Consider the following 16,032-nt stretch of genomic DNA (forward strand, 5'->3'; position numbering starts at 1 on the left):
GTAACTTGGTGACATGGAAGAGTAAGAAACAAATAGTGGTGGCATGAAACAGTGCAGAAGCTGAATACAGAAGCCATGTCACATACAACTTGTGAACTGATGTGGTTGAGGAACCTTCTATAGGAAATAGAGTACTCAATTGGCACACCAATGAAGTTTTATTGTGACAACCAAGCTGTTGTCCACATTTCCTCCAATCTAATCTTTCATGAAAGAACAAAACATATAGAAGTTGATTATCACTTTGTGAGAGAGAAGGTTCTTAGTGGTGTAATAAGTATAGTTTATGTTAACATAGGAAGCAATGGGCATATCTATTCACCAAAGGGTTGAATTGGGAAAGAGTGGATTACATATGTAACAAGCTAAGACTATATGATATATATTGTCCAGCTTAAGGGGGAGTGTTTTTTTGACTAAATAAAGGTAGAATGGTCATTTAAGTTTTATTATTATGGTGATGTGTCTTTGAGTTAGATGATGTGTCCCATACTTAAGTAGGGGCACAAGAGTCATTTGCAATGGAAAAATAGAAAGGTTAATACACTCTGGGTCGACTGGAGAGAACTAATTTTTCTCTCGAGTTCGAACCAGATTTTTCTCCTCGCTCTTATTCTTTCTTTCCTCTTCTTTCCTCTTCTTCCTTCTTCCTTTTTTCTCTAATTAAACTGATTTTTCTCTAATCTTTCTTTCCTCTCTTTCCTCCCTCTTCTTCCTTCTTCTTCCTGACTTTCTTTTTCCATTACAAATGACTCTTGTGCCCCTACTTAAGTATGGGACACATCATCTACCTCAAAGACGCATCACCATACTAATAAAACTTAAATGACCATTCTACCTTTTAGTCGACACTAACAGATTCAAATCACATCCATCTGCATTTGAGATTAATCTGATTATAAAAAAAAACAAAATTTAAAAGGGTTTCAAATCAAACTTAGTCCTATTTGATTTTTTGGTTTATTCAAATTTCATTTCACCATCTTTTAAAATAAGGAGAGAACTAAAAATTTATAAAAAGAATTAAACATTCCACTTTTACATGTAGAATAAATTTATATAAAGATAAATAATGAAGGTAGAGAGTGGGGGAGGGGAAAATTTACGTAGGAAGTGGAGATTTTTTGAACCATAGAGGGGGGGGGGGTTATGGCTCCCCTGGGTCCCCCTAGCTCCGCCCCTGATTATAGATATTTTTATATAATACATATACATATTAAAAAACACTTAATTAAGAATCGTTGGATCCACATTTTCTTTATTAAAGGGATCATGTGCATCCAAAATTGTTGGATCAGGTTTTGACTTTTGGGTTCAATTAATAGTTATATCCAATTTTGTTTGTTGATGATATTGTTTTAATTTATGAAATTAATGAAGGATTCAATACAAAATCAAGTTTTCTTATTAGTTAATAACTTAGAAATAAGAGATTTTAAAATGTGCAAGACTAAAATAGAGCATATGATATGTAAATTTAATAATGATAGGAGTGCAAATTCAGGAACACTTGGGATTGAAGACTAAGAGTTAACTCAATTTAACATTTTCATGTCCCTTGATTCAATAATTCATAACAAAGGAGATATTGAAGAGGGTGTTGCCAATATATAGAATTAGTGTGATTTGAGCAAAATGGACGGGTGCATTTGGGATCTTATGTAATAGATGAATACCACTTAGATTAAAATGAAAATTCTATAAAATGACTATAAACCTAAAGTAAAAAACATGTTCAAAAATAATTGGCAGAAATATTTATGTTGAGATGGACGAATGGAAAAAACTAGAAAGGATAGGCCAAATATATAAAGTCATTCAAAGGATCGAACATAGGAGTAGTTTCAATAATGATATAGGGAGGGAAAGTAAAACTATAAAATGGTTTGATACCTTTAACACCAACCATAAGAAGTGATCTATTATTGCAATTTGAAAGGGGCTAAAAGGAGTAGGAATAGATCAAGAAGAACATAAGTAGAAATAGTAAGAAATGATTTAAGTGCTAATAATCTAACAATGGTTATAATATTAAACCAAGGTTGTCTGCGACACATGGCCTCTCCTTTCTCCAAACCCCCTTCTTGCATTTTCCTTAATTTTCTCTCTCCTTTCTCTACTACTTTCTAGCCCTCTCATTAGGCCACATCAACAGGCCTCTCGTTGCTCCCATTAATCCCTACTTCCCAATTACCTAAAAATCTTTATGAAACATCTCTTAAGTCTCTCTTAAATCTTCCTAAAATCTCTCTCTCTCTCTCTCTCCATAACTAACTTTTCTGACTCTCTCTATCCACATAAATTCTCTACTTAATTAGTTCAATATATGTTTTACCCTAAAATCTCTCTCCTAAATTATCTGTAATTCCTATTTATCCTCTCTTCCACTTTTTCCTATTTATTTACTCCTAAATTATTTCTAATTTTCATCCTTAACTATCTCAATATATTTTTTACCCTAAAATCATCTTCTTTCTCTTGAGGATGTGCAAATTTACGTCTTCTTTTTCTTTTTAATTTTAAATTGTAATTCATTGTTATTTAAAAATGTCATTTTTGATAAATTAAAACAAATAATAATTATTTACTATAATTAATTTTTGATAACTACTAAAATAATTAATATTAATAAAAAATCTCAATAAGTTTTTAGGATTATTAATTCTCCATAATATTTTGCTGAGAGTTTCTGTAATTGATTTCAGTTAAGAATATTGAAATTTATTACATTCTTAAATATCAATAATATTGAAAATTATTATCTTTTACTTCTTAAAATCCTTTATTAATAATTTATTATCTTTATTTTCTGAAAATTATAGTAATTAATTTCACTTAAAAATATTGAAAAGCATTTCAGTAATTGATTGTCTGAAATTAAATTCTGAATATTTCATATAATTAACTCGTATAATTTCTGAAAATTTCAGTTAATATTGAAAATAAAAATATAATTATTTCAGTTAAAAATAATGAAAATTATTACAATTTCAGATAATTATTTCATATAATTTATGAATAATTTCATTTATGTATTTTCCAAAAATATTTATTACAATTTCAGATAATTATTTATTACTTTTATTCGAATTATTAAATTTTCAGAAAATTGTTGATTAATTTTAATTTGAGAATAAAAGATATATTAGTGTAATATTGAAAATGCTATAAAATTTATGTATTTTTCGGAATATTATTGGAATTTTGTACAATATCCATTGTAAATTATTTAAAATTACTTTTTTCAGCTTATTCATTAACAATAAATTATTTCCAGAAATTTATTTTTTGCACAAATAATTTTCTAGATTATTCAGTAATTACTGTTAATTAAGTTATTGATAAATTGATGTAACAATTATTAATAAATTATTATCATTAATTCCTGAAATTTTCGGTAATTGATATCAGTTAAAAAATATTGAAATTTATTACAATCTCAGGTCATTTTTGAATATTTCATTATGTATTTCCTGAAAAATATTTATTGATTACTTTTTACTGGTATAATAATTAATAAATTATTATCTTTAATTTCTGAAAATTTCAGTAATTGATTTCAGTTAAAAACATTGAAAATTATTACAATTTCTGGTTATTACTGAAAAATTTGTTTATGTGTTTTCTAAAAATATTCATTAAATTTTATTAAATTAGAAGATCAAAGATATATTACTGTAGATTTTAGAAAATTTGTAACAATTTTTTATAAATTTGCCATGGTTACTCCTCTCTCTAATAAGTATATCATTAATATAAATTTCCCATGTCTTGCATGACCACCCTACTACTTTTTGTTTTTTTTTTTTAATTTTCCATGTCTTTAATGACATACCTATTAGTCTTTTTTTTTTTTTTTTGATACACCCATTTGGTTCAAACCCAAGTCACTTTATGCCTAAGCCAACTAATACACTCAAGCCATTAATCCATTTTAAAATTTATAATAATGAATAAAATAAAATAAACTTTGTTGACTTTGTTGTCAGCATGGTAATCCAAACAAATCCATATATTAATGCTCAACAACTCCAACTTAAAATTAAAAAGAGCAATACTAAAAAATTGTATTTTATAAACGTTAATAGAACAAATAATCTATCAAATTTACATTTACATCAAAAATTGATTTCTACTCTTAATAAATTTATACAAATAAAATATTAATAATACAATAATTATTTTATTACTTAAAATTTATAAATTTTCTCATGATATGTATCTTAAAAATTTGCATTTTTTTTATAATTTATTGATTAATATTTCAATTTACACTATAACATATTTATTATTTAAAAAGTAAAAATTTTGCATACAAAATATTCAAGAATATAACATTAAATTGAATTTATCAAATCCACTAATCTACGTTTATATAAAAATTGACTTTTTTGTATTAGAAAATTTATATAAATAAAGATGTTATTATGTTATTAATGGAAAACTTTTTTTAGTGAACCAAAACTAGAGATCAATACATTAAGGATGCAATTTGGGTGGGCTTGGGCTTTTGTCAAAATTTGAGTGAACCAAACCCAACACCTGAATCAATAGCAATTGATGATTGATCATATGTTTACGGGTGGAGAAATCCATGCTACTGGAAAGACATGATGATATTAGAAGAGCTTTGACAAATCAAAACCACCGGTGGTTGAACCCAACAATAAAATTTTTAAGTTATAACATAATACACACATCTACATACATATCACCAAACCGACCAAATTATCCATAATCGATCCCATATGGTTGGTTTTCAAAGTTGTTGGATTGATTTCGGTTTATTAATATGCATAAGCCGAATGGTATGTTCGGTTTTTGGTTTATCTATATCTGTATATTAAAATGGAATGTGCCAAGTTGGCACTTTCCTACTTTATGTTTTATTCTCAAAATCACTTATCTTTTTTCTAGTTTCTTCTCAAAAGCATTGTCTCTTTTCTTGGTTTTTTTTTGAATTTTCTCATTTTAAAATTGAACAAAATAACTTAAGTACTAACCAATCACCTTTAAGACAGTCCTTAGATTTTAATTTATGACTGACATGAAGCATTGTGGTTGGTTCCACAACCCTCTAAGCCATTGTGCTAATGTTGTAATATGGAGCTTTTTGCGTACTAATATACACACATTACATTATATGTCAAACAGAATCCTTGATCATATTTTAAGTCAGTTTTGCTTTTTTTAACATTACCACTCACACTCAGTTAGGATGAAGTAATTGAAATATGATTTCAGTAATCAAATAGATTGGCACTATCACAAGCAGTGAAGAATCAAACAAGTGGCTACACCCAATTTGATTAAAATCTATATTTGGTTGTGGCATCATTCATTGGTTCAAATATCCCATGCATAACACGAACCATTTAAAATTTTGAAATACTAGTAATTAAGCACATGCGTTGCACGTGAGAAAATTTTCTTTATATTAATTACTTGAATTTTAGATATATCATAGTTAAGATAGAAATGGAAAATTAACAAAAGTAATAATATGATTAAAAATAAACTTAAATGTTTATTATTTAATTATGACATGATGGTTTTTTTTAAAGGTTGGATCATTGACCCACAATCTAGATAAGAAAATATCTTGCTTTTGGATTAGTTTTAAATTAGGGAAAATTATAGCCGAAGCCAGTTGTACATTTAAAATTAGGCTACAAGTTGGTCCATAAACCAATAAAACTCTAACAACCAGCTCTACATTTCAAATTCTAAAAACCATCGCCATGTCATCAGAGGCTTATGTGCCTATTGCCAACATGAAATTTTTAATCCATGTTATACACAAAAAAAAGCTTATATTGAAATTGCGCTTTAAAGTTGGGTGATTGGAAAAAAAAAAGGTTATTAGTCTCTCTCTCTCTCTCACAGTCATCTTTATCTGCTCAATGACTATGTGATTTGAAAATAAATAAAAATGGTTTTTGGTTTTTGTATTTACTTTCTCTATATCAATTTTTCTCATTAATAAAAATACTTCTTACATTTCATTTCTAGGTAGATTTTGAATTTGACATTCTATTTTCATCATTAATAAAAATACTTCTTACATTTTATAATTATTTATTTTATTATTTAATTATGGCATTATTTATTAATCCATTTGACCCCAAATGGTCGAATTGCTTACCCACCACCTGGAGAGAAGAAAATGGTTTTGTTTTCAAATTACTTTTCAAAATATTTATTTATATATTATTAAAATTAATATTGTGGATTTAATTACAAGAATAGAATGATGAGAAAAGTATATCTTAAATATAGGATTTAATTAGAAATAATAGGAAAATATTTTTATTTCCAATTGGTTTTAATTTTTGCATTCCATTTCCATCATTAATAAAAACATGTGTGAATGAGGAGGTATTGGCTTATGGAATTTTCTTTACTGAAATACCCCTCCTCTTGAATTTAGTTCTTCTCCATTAAAAGGGCAAAAAATGTAATTAATAGAATACCATTAAAATACATTTAATTACCTCTCATTAAGTCTCACATTTAAGTGACTAAATAAATCACATTCTTTTTCATTGAATCCAACATTTATACTTTTGTTTATCATCATTAAATTCCACTAATAAATTCATATACAATAATTATTAATTGAATGGAATTTTATATTTTTAAAATAAACATAGAATTGAAATCATATTTTTTATCTAAGTGGTAGGTAAGTAGTTCAACCATTTGGGTCATATGGATAATTTCATGATGTCATAAATAAGTAGTACAAATTTAGAAATATAAAAAATACTTTTGTTTATCGTCATTAAATTCTACTAATAAATTCATACACAATAATTATTAATAGAAGGAATTTTATAGTTTTAAAATAAACCTAGAAATGAAATCATACTTTCCATGTAAGTCGTGGGTAAGTACTTCAACCATTTAGGTAAAATGGATAATTTCATAATGTCATAAATAAATAATACAAATTTAGGAATATAAAAAATACAAAAAATTTTGAAAAAAATGGACACATTTCTATTATTATATATTTGTCATATTAAAAAATAACTATGACAAAATAGACATAATTTTATTAATGATGGACATCAAATATATAACTTAAAACTGATGGGAAATTAAACCATCTTCCTATTTAGGGGGTGGGTTAGTAGTTTAACTTTTCAGGTCAAATAGGTTAACCGATTTTGTATAATTAAAAATAATTTTTTAAACTAGAATAATACAAAAAATATGAAACAATTTTAGGCACGTATATAATAGTATATACTAATAATATAAACAAAAATAAGTATTATAGATAATAATGATTTTATCAATGGTATAAATGAAATGCAAAATTTAAAACCAATTAGAAAAAGAAACCATTTCCATATCTAGATGGTAGGTAGGTTAATGATCTAACATTTCAGGTCAAATGGGTCAATCTATGATGTCATAACTAAGTAACGAATATTAAATGGGTCAATTGGGACAAATGGGTCAATTTATATAAATCATTTTGATACAATTTTGTTGTTATATATTCACCATATTAAACAAAAATAAATGCCAAAATAAGAATTACTTTTATTGACGATGAAAATATAATACATGATTTAAAACCAACCAAAACAGAAAAAAATGATTTTTCCATCCAAGTGGTGAGTTAGTGGTTAAACTATTAATGGCAAATGGATGTTATTATTAAATAATAAAATACATAAAACTCTAGAAAATGTAAAAATCTGTCGATAATTTTGGATACATTCTATAATATTATATATTCATCATATAAAAAAGTGTGATTAATGAGAATTATTTTCATTAATGATTAGAAATGGGATAAAAATTAGGATAACCATGTCAAATGGTTCAATAATTTAATTAGCTAGGTCATCGTAGGCAAGTGGTTTAGTAGGGACGAAAATAGATCACATCAGATTTGAATTAGGGTATATTCAAATCTGATATGCTCAAAAGATTCAACCGGATCTCATAAATATTGATTCAAAACCAAATCCCATTAAGATGTTGAATATTCAAATCTGATACAATCTGATTTTATTTTTTTAAAAAGTAATAAATTATTAAAAGAAAAAGAAAAATATAATATATACTATATATAAATAATTGATTTGAGCACAATATTAAAAACCAATGTTCAAACAATATATTGGAATTGCATTTCCTCTTGGTAAATAAGTAATTTTTATTATCTCATAAATTAAATATTAAACAATAAATATATAGATTTTTATAAATTTTATAAAAAATTTAAACATACATTAATATTATATATTTTTCATATTAAACAAAAATATGTTTGAAAAAATGAGAATTATTGTTAGTAAAGATAGAAATGGCTAAAATACAAAGAAAAAAATGAATTAATGTCTTAATCATAGTTCATTTTCCTGGTTAAATAGGTTAACAGTTCAATCAGTAAACTCCTTTGGTTATTGATTATTATCAACATCATCAATTGATACTACCACGTGCAAAAATAAACACAAAATAAAATTACTTTTACTGATGATGAAAATGGAATACATGATTTAAAATCAACTGAAAAAGAAAAAATGGTTTTCCCATCCAAGTGGTAGGTTAGTGGTTCAACTATCCATGTCAAATGGATCAACACATGATGTTATTATTAAATAATAAAATACATAAAATTTTATAAAATATGAAAATTTGTAGATAATTTGGGGTACATTCTATAATATTATTTATTCATCATATAAAAAAATGTGATTAATGAGAATTATTATTTTCATTAATGATAGCAATGGGATAAAAATTAAGATAAAAAATAAAGAGCATTAATGTCTAACACATGACCCCACTATCCATTTCAAATGGTTCAATGATTTAATTAGCTAGGTCATTGTAGGCAAGTGGCTGGTAGGGATGCAAACAAATGAGATCGGATTTGAATTAAGGTATATTCAAATTTGATTTAATCCAAAGATCTAATCGGATCTCATAAATATTGACTTGAATTTGAATCAGATCAAAATGTTGGATATCCGAATCTGAAACGATCCGATTTAATGAAAAAAAAATATTAAAAGGAAAAGAAAATATAATAGATGAAATAAAGAAAAACAAAAAAATATACCTATTTTTCAATTATTTTCATCATATAAGAAGTTTATACAAAAATGCAATATAAATAATATATTTATAAATAAATAATAAATAACATATATATTATATATAAATGATATATATATATATATATAATTGATTTTACCACAATATTAAAAACCAATATTCAAACAATATAATGGAATTGCATTTCCTCTTGGTAAATAAGTAATTTTTATTATCTCATAAATTAAATAATAAAAAATAATAATATAGAATATTTATAAATTTAATAGAAAATTTTGAACATGCATTTATATATTATTCATACTAAACAAAAATATGCTTAAAAATTCTGACTTTGGGTTGAACCTTCTTTCTCCCTAATAAATATTTAAAAAAGATCGAACACAATAAATAAAAAAGTGCAGAGTTTTGTCAAAGACATTTCGGAGCATTTCTAATGTTATATAATCATCATATTAAATAAAAATAATTATTAAAATAAAAAATAATATTATTTAATACAGGAACACAAAATTTAGTAGTGTAATTAATTATTATTATCATGCACGTATATAGATGTGCCCTAATTATGCAAGTGTCATTATCCGTTTAATTTGGTTAACCAGAAACAGTTCCTTGATCTCAACCCACTATATCTTCCATCAAACCAATTGGGCTAGGCGGCATTTGATGACGCTCTAGTTTAACATTTTGGTCCTGTTTGCTTTTCGATAAGTTACTTACCTAGGTAAATGCAGTTACCCGGGTAGGTGCATTTATCCATGTTCTTTTATTTCTATGTAAATAAGGTAATGACCATTTTAGTCATAAAAATCTATTATTAAAAGGGGCATTTTTGTCCTATTCAAGTGTCGGCAACTTTTCCCCTAGGTGGGAAAATTATTTACCCACCTAGGAAATGGGTATCACTTACCCGGATTGATACCCAGTAAAATAAATGTTGCTCTAGTTATGTTAAGGACTCTCATTAATCGTCATGATGCATTCATATTTCAATAGCTTTTCTTGCAAAAAACAACAATATTAGCCAATTAGGTTCTAACCTTTTTTTTAGGAAACCCCGTTCATAACGAGGTTAGAAACTCAATAATAATTGAGAAAAGTCAATTAGGTTTCAATAGCTTTTCTTGCAAAAAACAACAATATTAGCCAATTAGGTTCTAACCTTTTTTTAGGAAACCCCGTTCACCAATGAAGTAACGAGGTTAGAAACTCAATAATAAATGAGAAAAGTCAATTAAGTGGGCTCGAAGCTCGATTAAAATAACCTAATTCCGGCTGCTCTGGTTGGCTATTAAATTTGTCATTTTTACCTTGTTTATACAATTATGTCTGTGGTTCTCAAGTCGTTTTCTTACCCTTCCCATACGCATACTCCCCCAGTCCACAAGGCCTTCAACTAGGACCAAATCAATCGAGTGACCTATGGGGTGATCATTTGTTTCTCCGTCTTGAAGCACATGGTTGATAATTTTCCCATTTGTTTTGTTTATTACAACCTCAGTATTCCTAATTTGAGACCTATTCAAATTGAATATATTGAAAAACAATAAATTTCTCACTCTCTCTTCCACACGCAATGCATAAGGGATCGATAAATTAAGGGGTTTTTATAGTTCAATCCGCCTTAGGGTGGAGTTAAGATTTTTAGGAATAGATTGAATCTTGTTCGTGGATTAATGTTAAATTCATGGACAAGATGCAGTTTATAGGAGGGGCTACTAGTAGACTTGGAGGGGGCTACAATTCAGATTTCTGAGGTGGATTGCAGTCCACTTACCCCATAAATTAATTGGTGGCTCCTTTCAAAAAGTTCTGCTCAAACGATTAAAAAGTTATGTTTTCACCACCATGAGAATATGGTCACTCTCGGAGGTAGGGGTGTAAACAAGTCGAATTCAAATCGGATCAGGCAATATCTGAATTTGAATCTAATTAGAAAATCCAACATTCGAATTCAATTCGATATCCGACGGATATTAAAAATTATTATCCGAATTCGAATCCGATTAAATATTTGAATATTCGATTCGAATTTAATTAATTAATTATTTAGATAATTAATAAATATATAAAATAAATATTTTATTGATATAACTATATAAATATATTAATCATTTATATAACTTAATTGTTATATATAAATTATATAAAATATTTTATATATTATATATAAAAATTAAATAATCGATTGAATTCAGATATTTACCGAATCAAATCAGGTCATATCTGAATTTGAATCCAAATAGCTATTTGGTATGAATAAGATATTCAAATTCGACTGATTAGATATTTGAATTATTCAAATTTAATTCAATTATGTCAAATATCGAATTCAAAATCAGATTTTCGAATACCATTTACACCCCTACTCGAAGGTAAATGATCATATTATTTCTAAAGATGCATTGAAGAGACTCGATCGATAGTTCTGAGTTATTGGTGTATGCATTAACAGAGCATGGATAGGAAGAGATTTGTGCTTGATATATATTATTGTAGCTGCCTCTGAATCAAAAAGTTGGTTTGAAGCATCAATGAGAAGAATGACTGTTATAAAATTAGTATAGAAGATTACGGAATGGTAATTATCCGACTAGATGTTGGCATCCTTATTTATTCCTTACATGAGACCAATTGTCTTTTGGATTTATTGTGTCTAGAAGAAGAAAGATATTATTTATCAAATAAAAGACAGATATTTGTCAAATAAGCTAGATTCTATACCATGAAGTGCTTCTGCCAACCAGCAATTTCCATCCTAATTTAGAGACAAGAGCAATGTTTAACTTATAGACATCCATAATCTTAATACCATCCTGCTCCTCGGGAAGAGATAGCAACCACAGTCCATATAGTGAGAGTTCATTTTGTAGCATTTGTTATTTGGGCAATTGGGCCCCGGAGGAGCTCCTCCTGTTTTGATTGGTAAAAGGTAGTCAAATTTAACTCATTAAGCTCAGTTTTGTAATATGTAGAGTGCAAAATCTTATATTTTGTATGTATTTGTATTGTATATATATTTATATTTGTACTGAATTTTGAATATTACCGATGTTGTCCAATCTGAAGTGTTTTGGACCAAGATCATAGTCAAATAATCTTGCCAACTGATGAAGCTGAGGTAGAAAGATAAAGCCGCACAACAAGATCAAGATCTGCAACCAAGAAAGAGATCAAAGGCCCTAGGGGCTGTTCCCCAGGTAAGTACTCTGACGCTCAAATAAGTAATGGAAGAGGTTGGGCGGTCAGGCCGAGTAAGTGAGAGTAATGTCGGTCTGAGCAGGAATAGAATAATAATATGGAGGTTGAATAGTCAAAAGTTCCTTACCTTGAGCAGGGGTTACCTATTTATAGCCAAAGATTCATGTTTTATTCGGATGAAGTTTTCTGGAGTTATTGGGATGAGATTATCTACCGAGATTTTTGAGATAAGTCGTAATCCCTGGTGGAACTGTCTTCCTTATTATAGGACTTCTCGTTTTAGCTGCGTTTGTCCATTGGTGTTGATGTGGTCAAAGACATAAGATGGCCGCGGAGGTGCCACTTGGCATCCGGGGCCAATTACCCATATTAATTAGGATGCATGTTAAATTATTCATACGAATGCTGTGTTTTTACATCCGTCATTTACCTCCTTTCCTTTTCTTGATTATGATGAATGAGTTGTATTTAGTGAAAGAAAGGGTCAAGTCTTGTTTGCTTGAAGATAAGATGACGTCCAAAGGTTGCTTTCAGTTCAGGGCGGCTTGACTTCGGGCCTGAGGGTATGGAAAAGAAAAAAAAAATGAAGAAGGGCTTTCAGCTTTGGATAGAGAGATGGAGATAGAGAGAGAGAGAGTAATGTTACTCTTATAATAATAAAAAAAAACCAAAAACAAAAAAGCACCCTTAAAAGTGGGTTTCATTTGTATCGACCAAAAATAGTGGGGAAAATCTCTCTGCAAATGATTATCTTATGTTGCCTTATATAAGATTTTTTCTAATACATGAAATCTAAACATCTTGCATAACTGAAAATTCTATATGGTGGGGTTCATTAATGTAGCTCATGACCCCCATATAGTTGGGAACTTGGGATGAGAGTCATACGACTTTGGTTGTTGAAAATTTTGTTAGTAGTGACTAGAGCTGTTGGAAGTTCTCCATTCATTTTGGATGCTATCCATATGGCAATTCTCCTCTCTCTCCTCTCACTTCTCCGTTTTCTCTTTTTATTCTTCGATTGCTTAAAATAATTTTAATATTATATATGTATATTAAAAATTAATAATTATGTACTGTAATGTAATATATTTATTTTATTTGAATTGTGATCTATGAACGGTTAGAAGGGTTCGTCTCTTTAACCATACCAAACGGTCCAAACCCGTCTTCTGCTCTGTTGACAGTTTAAACGAACCGACCGGCCGGGTCACAAACACTTCGTTCTTTTTTATTTCCCGGTAAATAATCCACTCTCTTCTTGTAAGGCCGTTGTAACCGTTAAGATAGTTCTATATACCACAAGTTATAAAGTTTTGGCTTCGAACGATTTATGATTTTCGTATCGCGATTGCTTGTCAATATCAGTTATTGTTTTTAATAAATTTATGAATATTATTACTTCTCTTTCTCTCCCATAGAGGCGGTGGGCCGACAACCTAATTTGACGCCCAGAGACGGAGACGGAGACGAAGCAGCCACTTGCACTGAAAATTTATCTTTTTCTCTTTTTTTATGGGAAGACCGATCCAAGAGATTATTTGGTCATTTCTAGAACAAATAATGTCGACAGCGCTACCCCTGAAATGGATTTTTCGTAGAAAAGTCCACCCTCGTCCTTACATTGGTGTACTTCTACAACTACACCATTTGTCCGAAGTTTGTCTGAGCATTCACGTTTCGTTTTTTAGGGTTTCGAGTGGCGGATGAAATTGAAATCTCGATTAACATGCCGAAATCTTGCAGATTTTTGGAATTAGAACTGGAGAAGTTCATGAATACGGTTGAATTCAAGATGATGGGAGTAAAAGTTTGTCTATTGGAATTTATTCTATTTGTCTCGTTTTGCTGTTTTGCACTCAGTGTCGCAGCACAGACAACTGATCCTTCCGAAGGTGAATCGACTCGAACATTGATGTCCGTACTCTTGGGATATTGCCTGGTGTTTGATTTTAGTTTGTTCTATACCAATGTGTTCAGAAGGCTTTAGTTGCACGGAACTATGCGTTGGTCTTATGTTTGTAGAGTCTGTGATTCGTAGACGTTTGGAGGGATGTTTTACCGAACCTGGTGTATGTAGGTTTCGTATATTCATTTCAACGATATAAATGAAATGGAGCTTGTGCTGTAATGTAGAACAGAGTCGTGCTTTTGTTCAGTTCATATATGACATATGACACATGGCATGCTTGCCTCAATTCCTGGTTTACTCAAACAGTATGTCGATGTCTAGTGCTTGTTAACTAGACTTTTATGTCGAACAACTCTTTGCTTATCCTAGATTGGCTAGTGTTCTCCGAGTCGGTTGCAAACTGGTGTTCGACAAACACAAGTACAAAAGCATTCAACTCAGATAGACCATGTCAGTCTTTACCCATCTCTATGGAATGCATTCGTAGTGGCATTTTTATTTAATTGGCTCACTATATTTTTCTACTCACTTGCTCTGTTACATTTTGCTAATATCGTTCTCTTGCTCCTCTTTCTTCCTTTTTGAAATCTGTGGAACAAATCCTATCATCTATATAGAATAAATCTAATTACCAGCGGATATTCTTTTCTTCTATCTTCTTCCCCTTTCCTACTTATTCCATGATCATACTTTCAGTTAGTGGTTTGACAAACTCTTAATAATAAAATGTTTCTTCTCCCCCTAGAACAGAGACATTAGTACCTACTCGACCTGTGTAAATGCTACTCTTGATAGATATACAATCTTATTCTGCAATTTTATTGCATGAGCACGCACAGCCATGTAGCTTCCCCGTAAGTTATTTTCATGCCAGGTGGATGCTTCATCTTGTGTGGTCAAATGATATACAACTGCTTCCACTCTTCCAGTGCCTCTATCAAATCAAACTGGAAAGCATTCAAAGACTGTTCATTTAGCCATTAATCATCTTGTTTCATCATTATCTCTTTTCCCTTTAATGGAGTAAATCCCTTGTACTTTTATCAATTCTTTATTTATCAAGAGAATCAGCGACAATCCCTTATATTCCCCTGGATCCAGTTAATTGTATGGAGGACGAACTTTAAGCTTAAGTATTAGTATTGGTATAAACTACATTTTACTTGAAATATGGGTATGATTAACATTAAGGCAGCACCCTCAGATAACTTGTATGGGTAAAGGGTTGATGCTTAGCCATACTACTCTTTCCCATGAGAAGCATCACCTAAGATTGTTCTGAAAGCTGTTTTCATTTTTGTTTTCTTCGAAAACTTTTTCTAGCGTACACATGGTTGTTTTGCAAGGTTGGTTTTTATTGTTGGTTGGTTGGGTGTTCTCTTGACCAGTGTTTTAAAAGGTGTACGCCTGGAGGCGCACCTCCAGGCAAGGTGCTCCCAAAACGCCCTGAGGCGTATGCCAGAGGCGCTGACACCTCTGAGGTGTACGCCTCTTGCGCTTTTTTCATGAGGCGTGCTAGAGGCGTATGCCTCATGCGCCTCATGCACATCTGATATATAAAGACAGAAAAAAAGAAAAAAGAAAAAAAAAGGAAAGGAAAGGAAAGGAAAAGAAAGGGAAGGGAAAGAAAAAGAAAGAGAAGAAAAAAAGAGAAAAGGAAAGAAAAGGAAGGGAAAGGGAAGGGAAGAAAAGATAAGGGGAAAGAAAGTGGTTTGCCCTCTGCCCCTTCGGCTGGGGGGCTTCGCCCCCCAGACCCCCCCTGCCCCCTTTTCAACTAATGTTATGCATCTTTATTCTTCTTAGTATAAAAGATTTTTATTAAAAATAAGGAA

The 16,032-nt window shown here is 29.6% G+C and overlaps 1 protein-coding gene across 5 annotated transcripts in view; it reads left to right on the top strand.

The window, feature by feature from the left end:
* Positions 1–13,641: 13,641 nt before the first annotated feature.
* The window catches only part of LOC104612984 (putative LRR receptor-like serine/threonine-protein kinase At1g06840), a 135,048-nt gene continuing 132,657 nt past the window's right edge, over positions 13,642–16,032 (top strand). For 2 of the 5 annotated variants that reach the window (XM_088887264.1, XM_088887263.1), the window contains exon 1: positions 13,649–14,183. In XM_088887264.1, coding sequence (XP_088743390.1) covers positions 14,018–14,183 — 166 coding nt within the window. In that variant the 5' untranslated portion in view covers positions 13,649–14,017. Of the gene's footprint in view, positions 14,206–16,032 lie in introns of all 5 variants that reach the window. The other 3 variants (XM_088887265.1, XM_088887262.1, XM_088887266.1) reach the window with 3 other exon arrangements.

This window comes from Nelumbo nucifera, chromosome 5, assembly GCF_055504915.1.
Source record: "Nelumbo nucifera cultivar China Antique chromosome 5, China Antique-T2T, whole genome shotgun sequence".
Taxonomy (NCBI): Eukaryota; Viridiplantae; Streptophyta; class Magnoliopsida; order Proteales; family Nelumbonaceae; genus Nelumbo; species Nelumbo nucifera.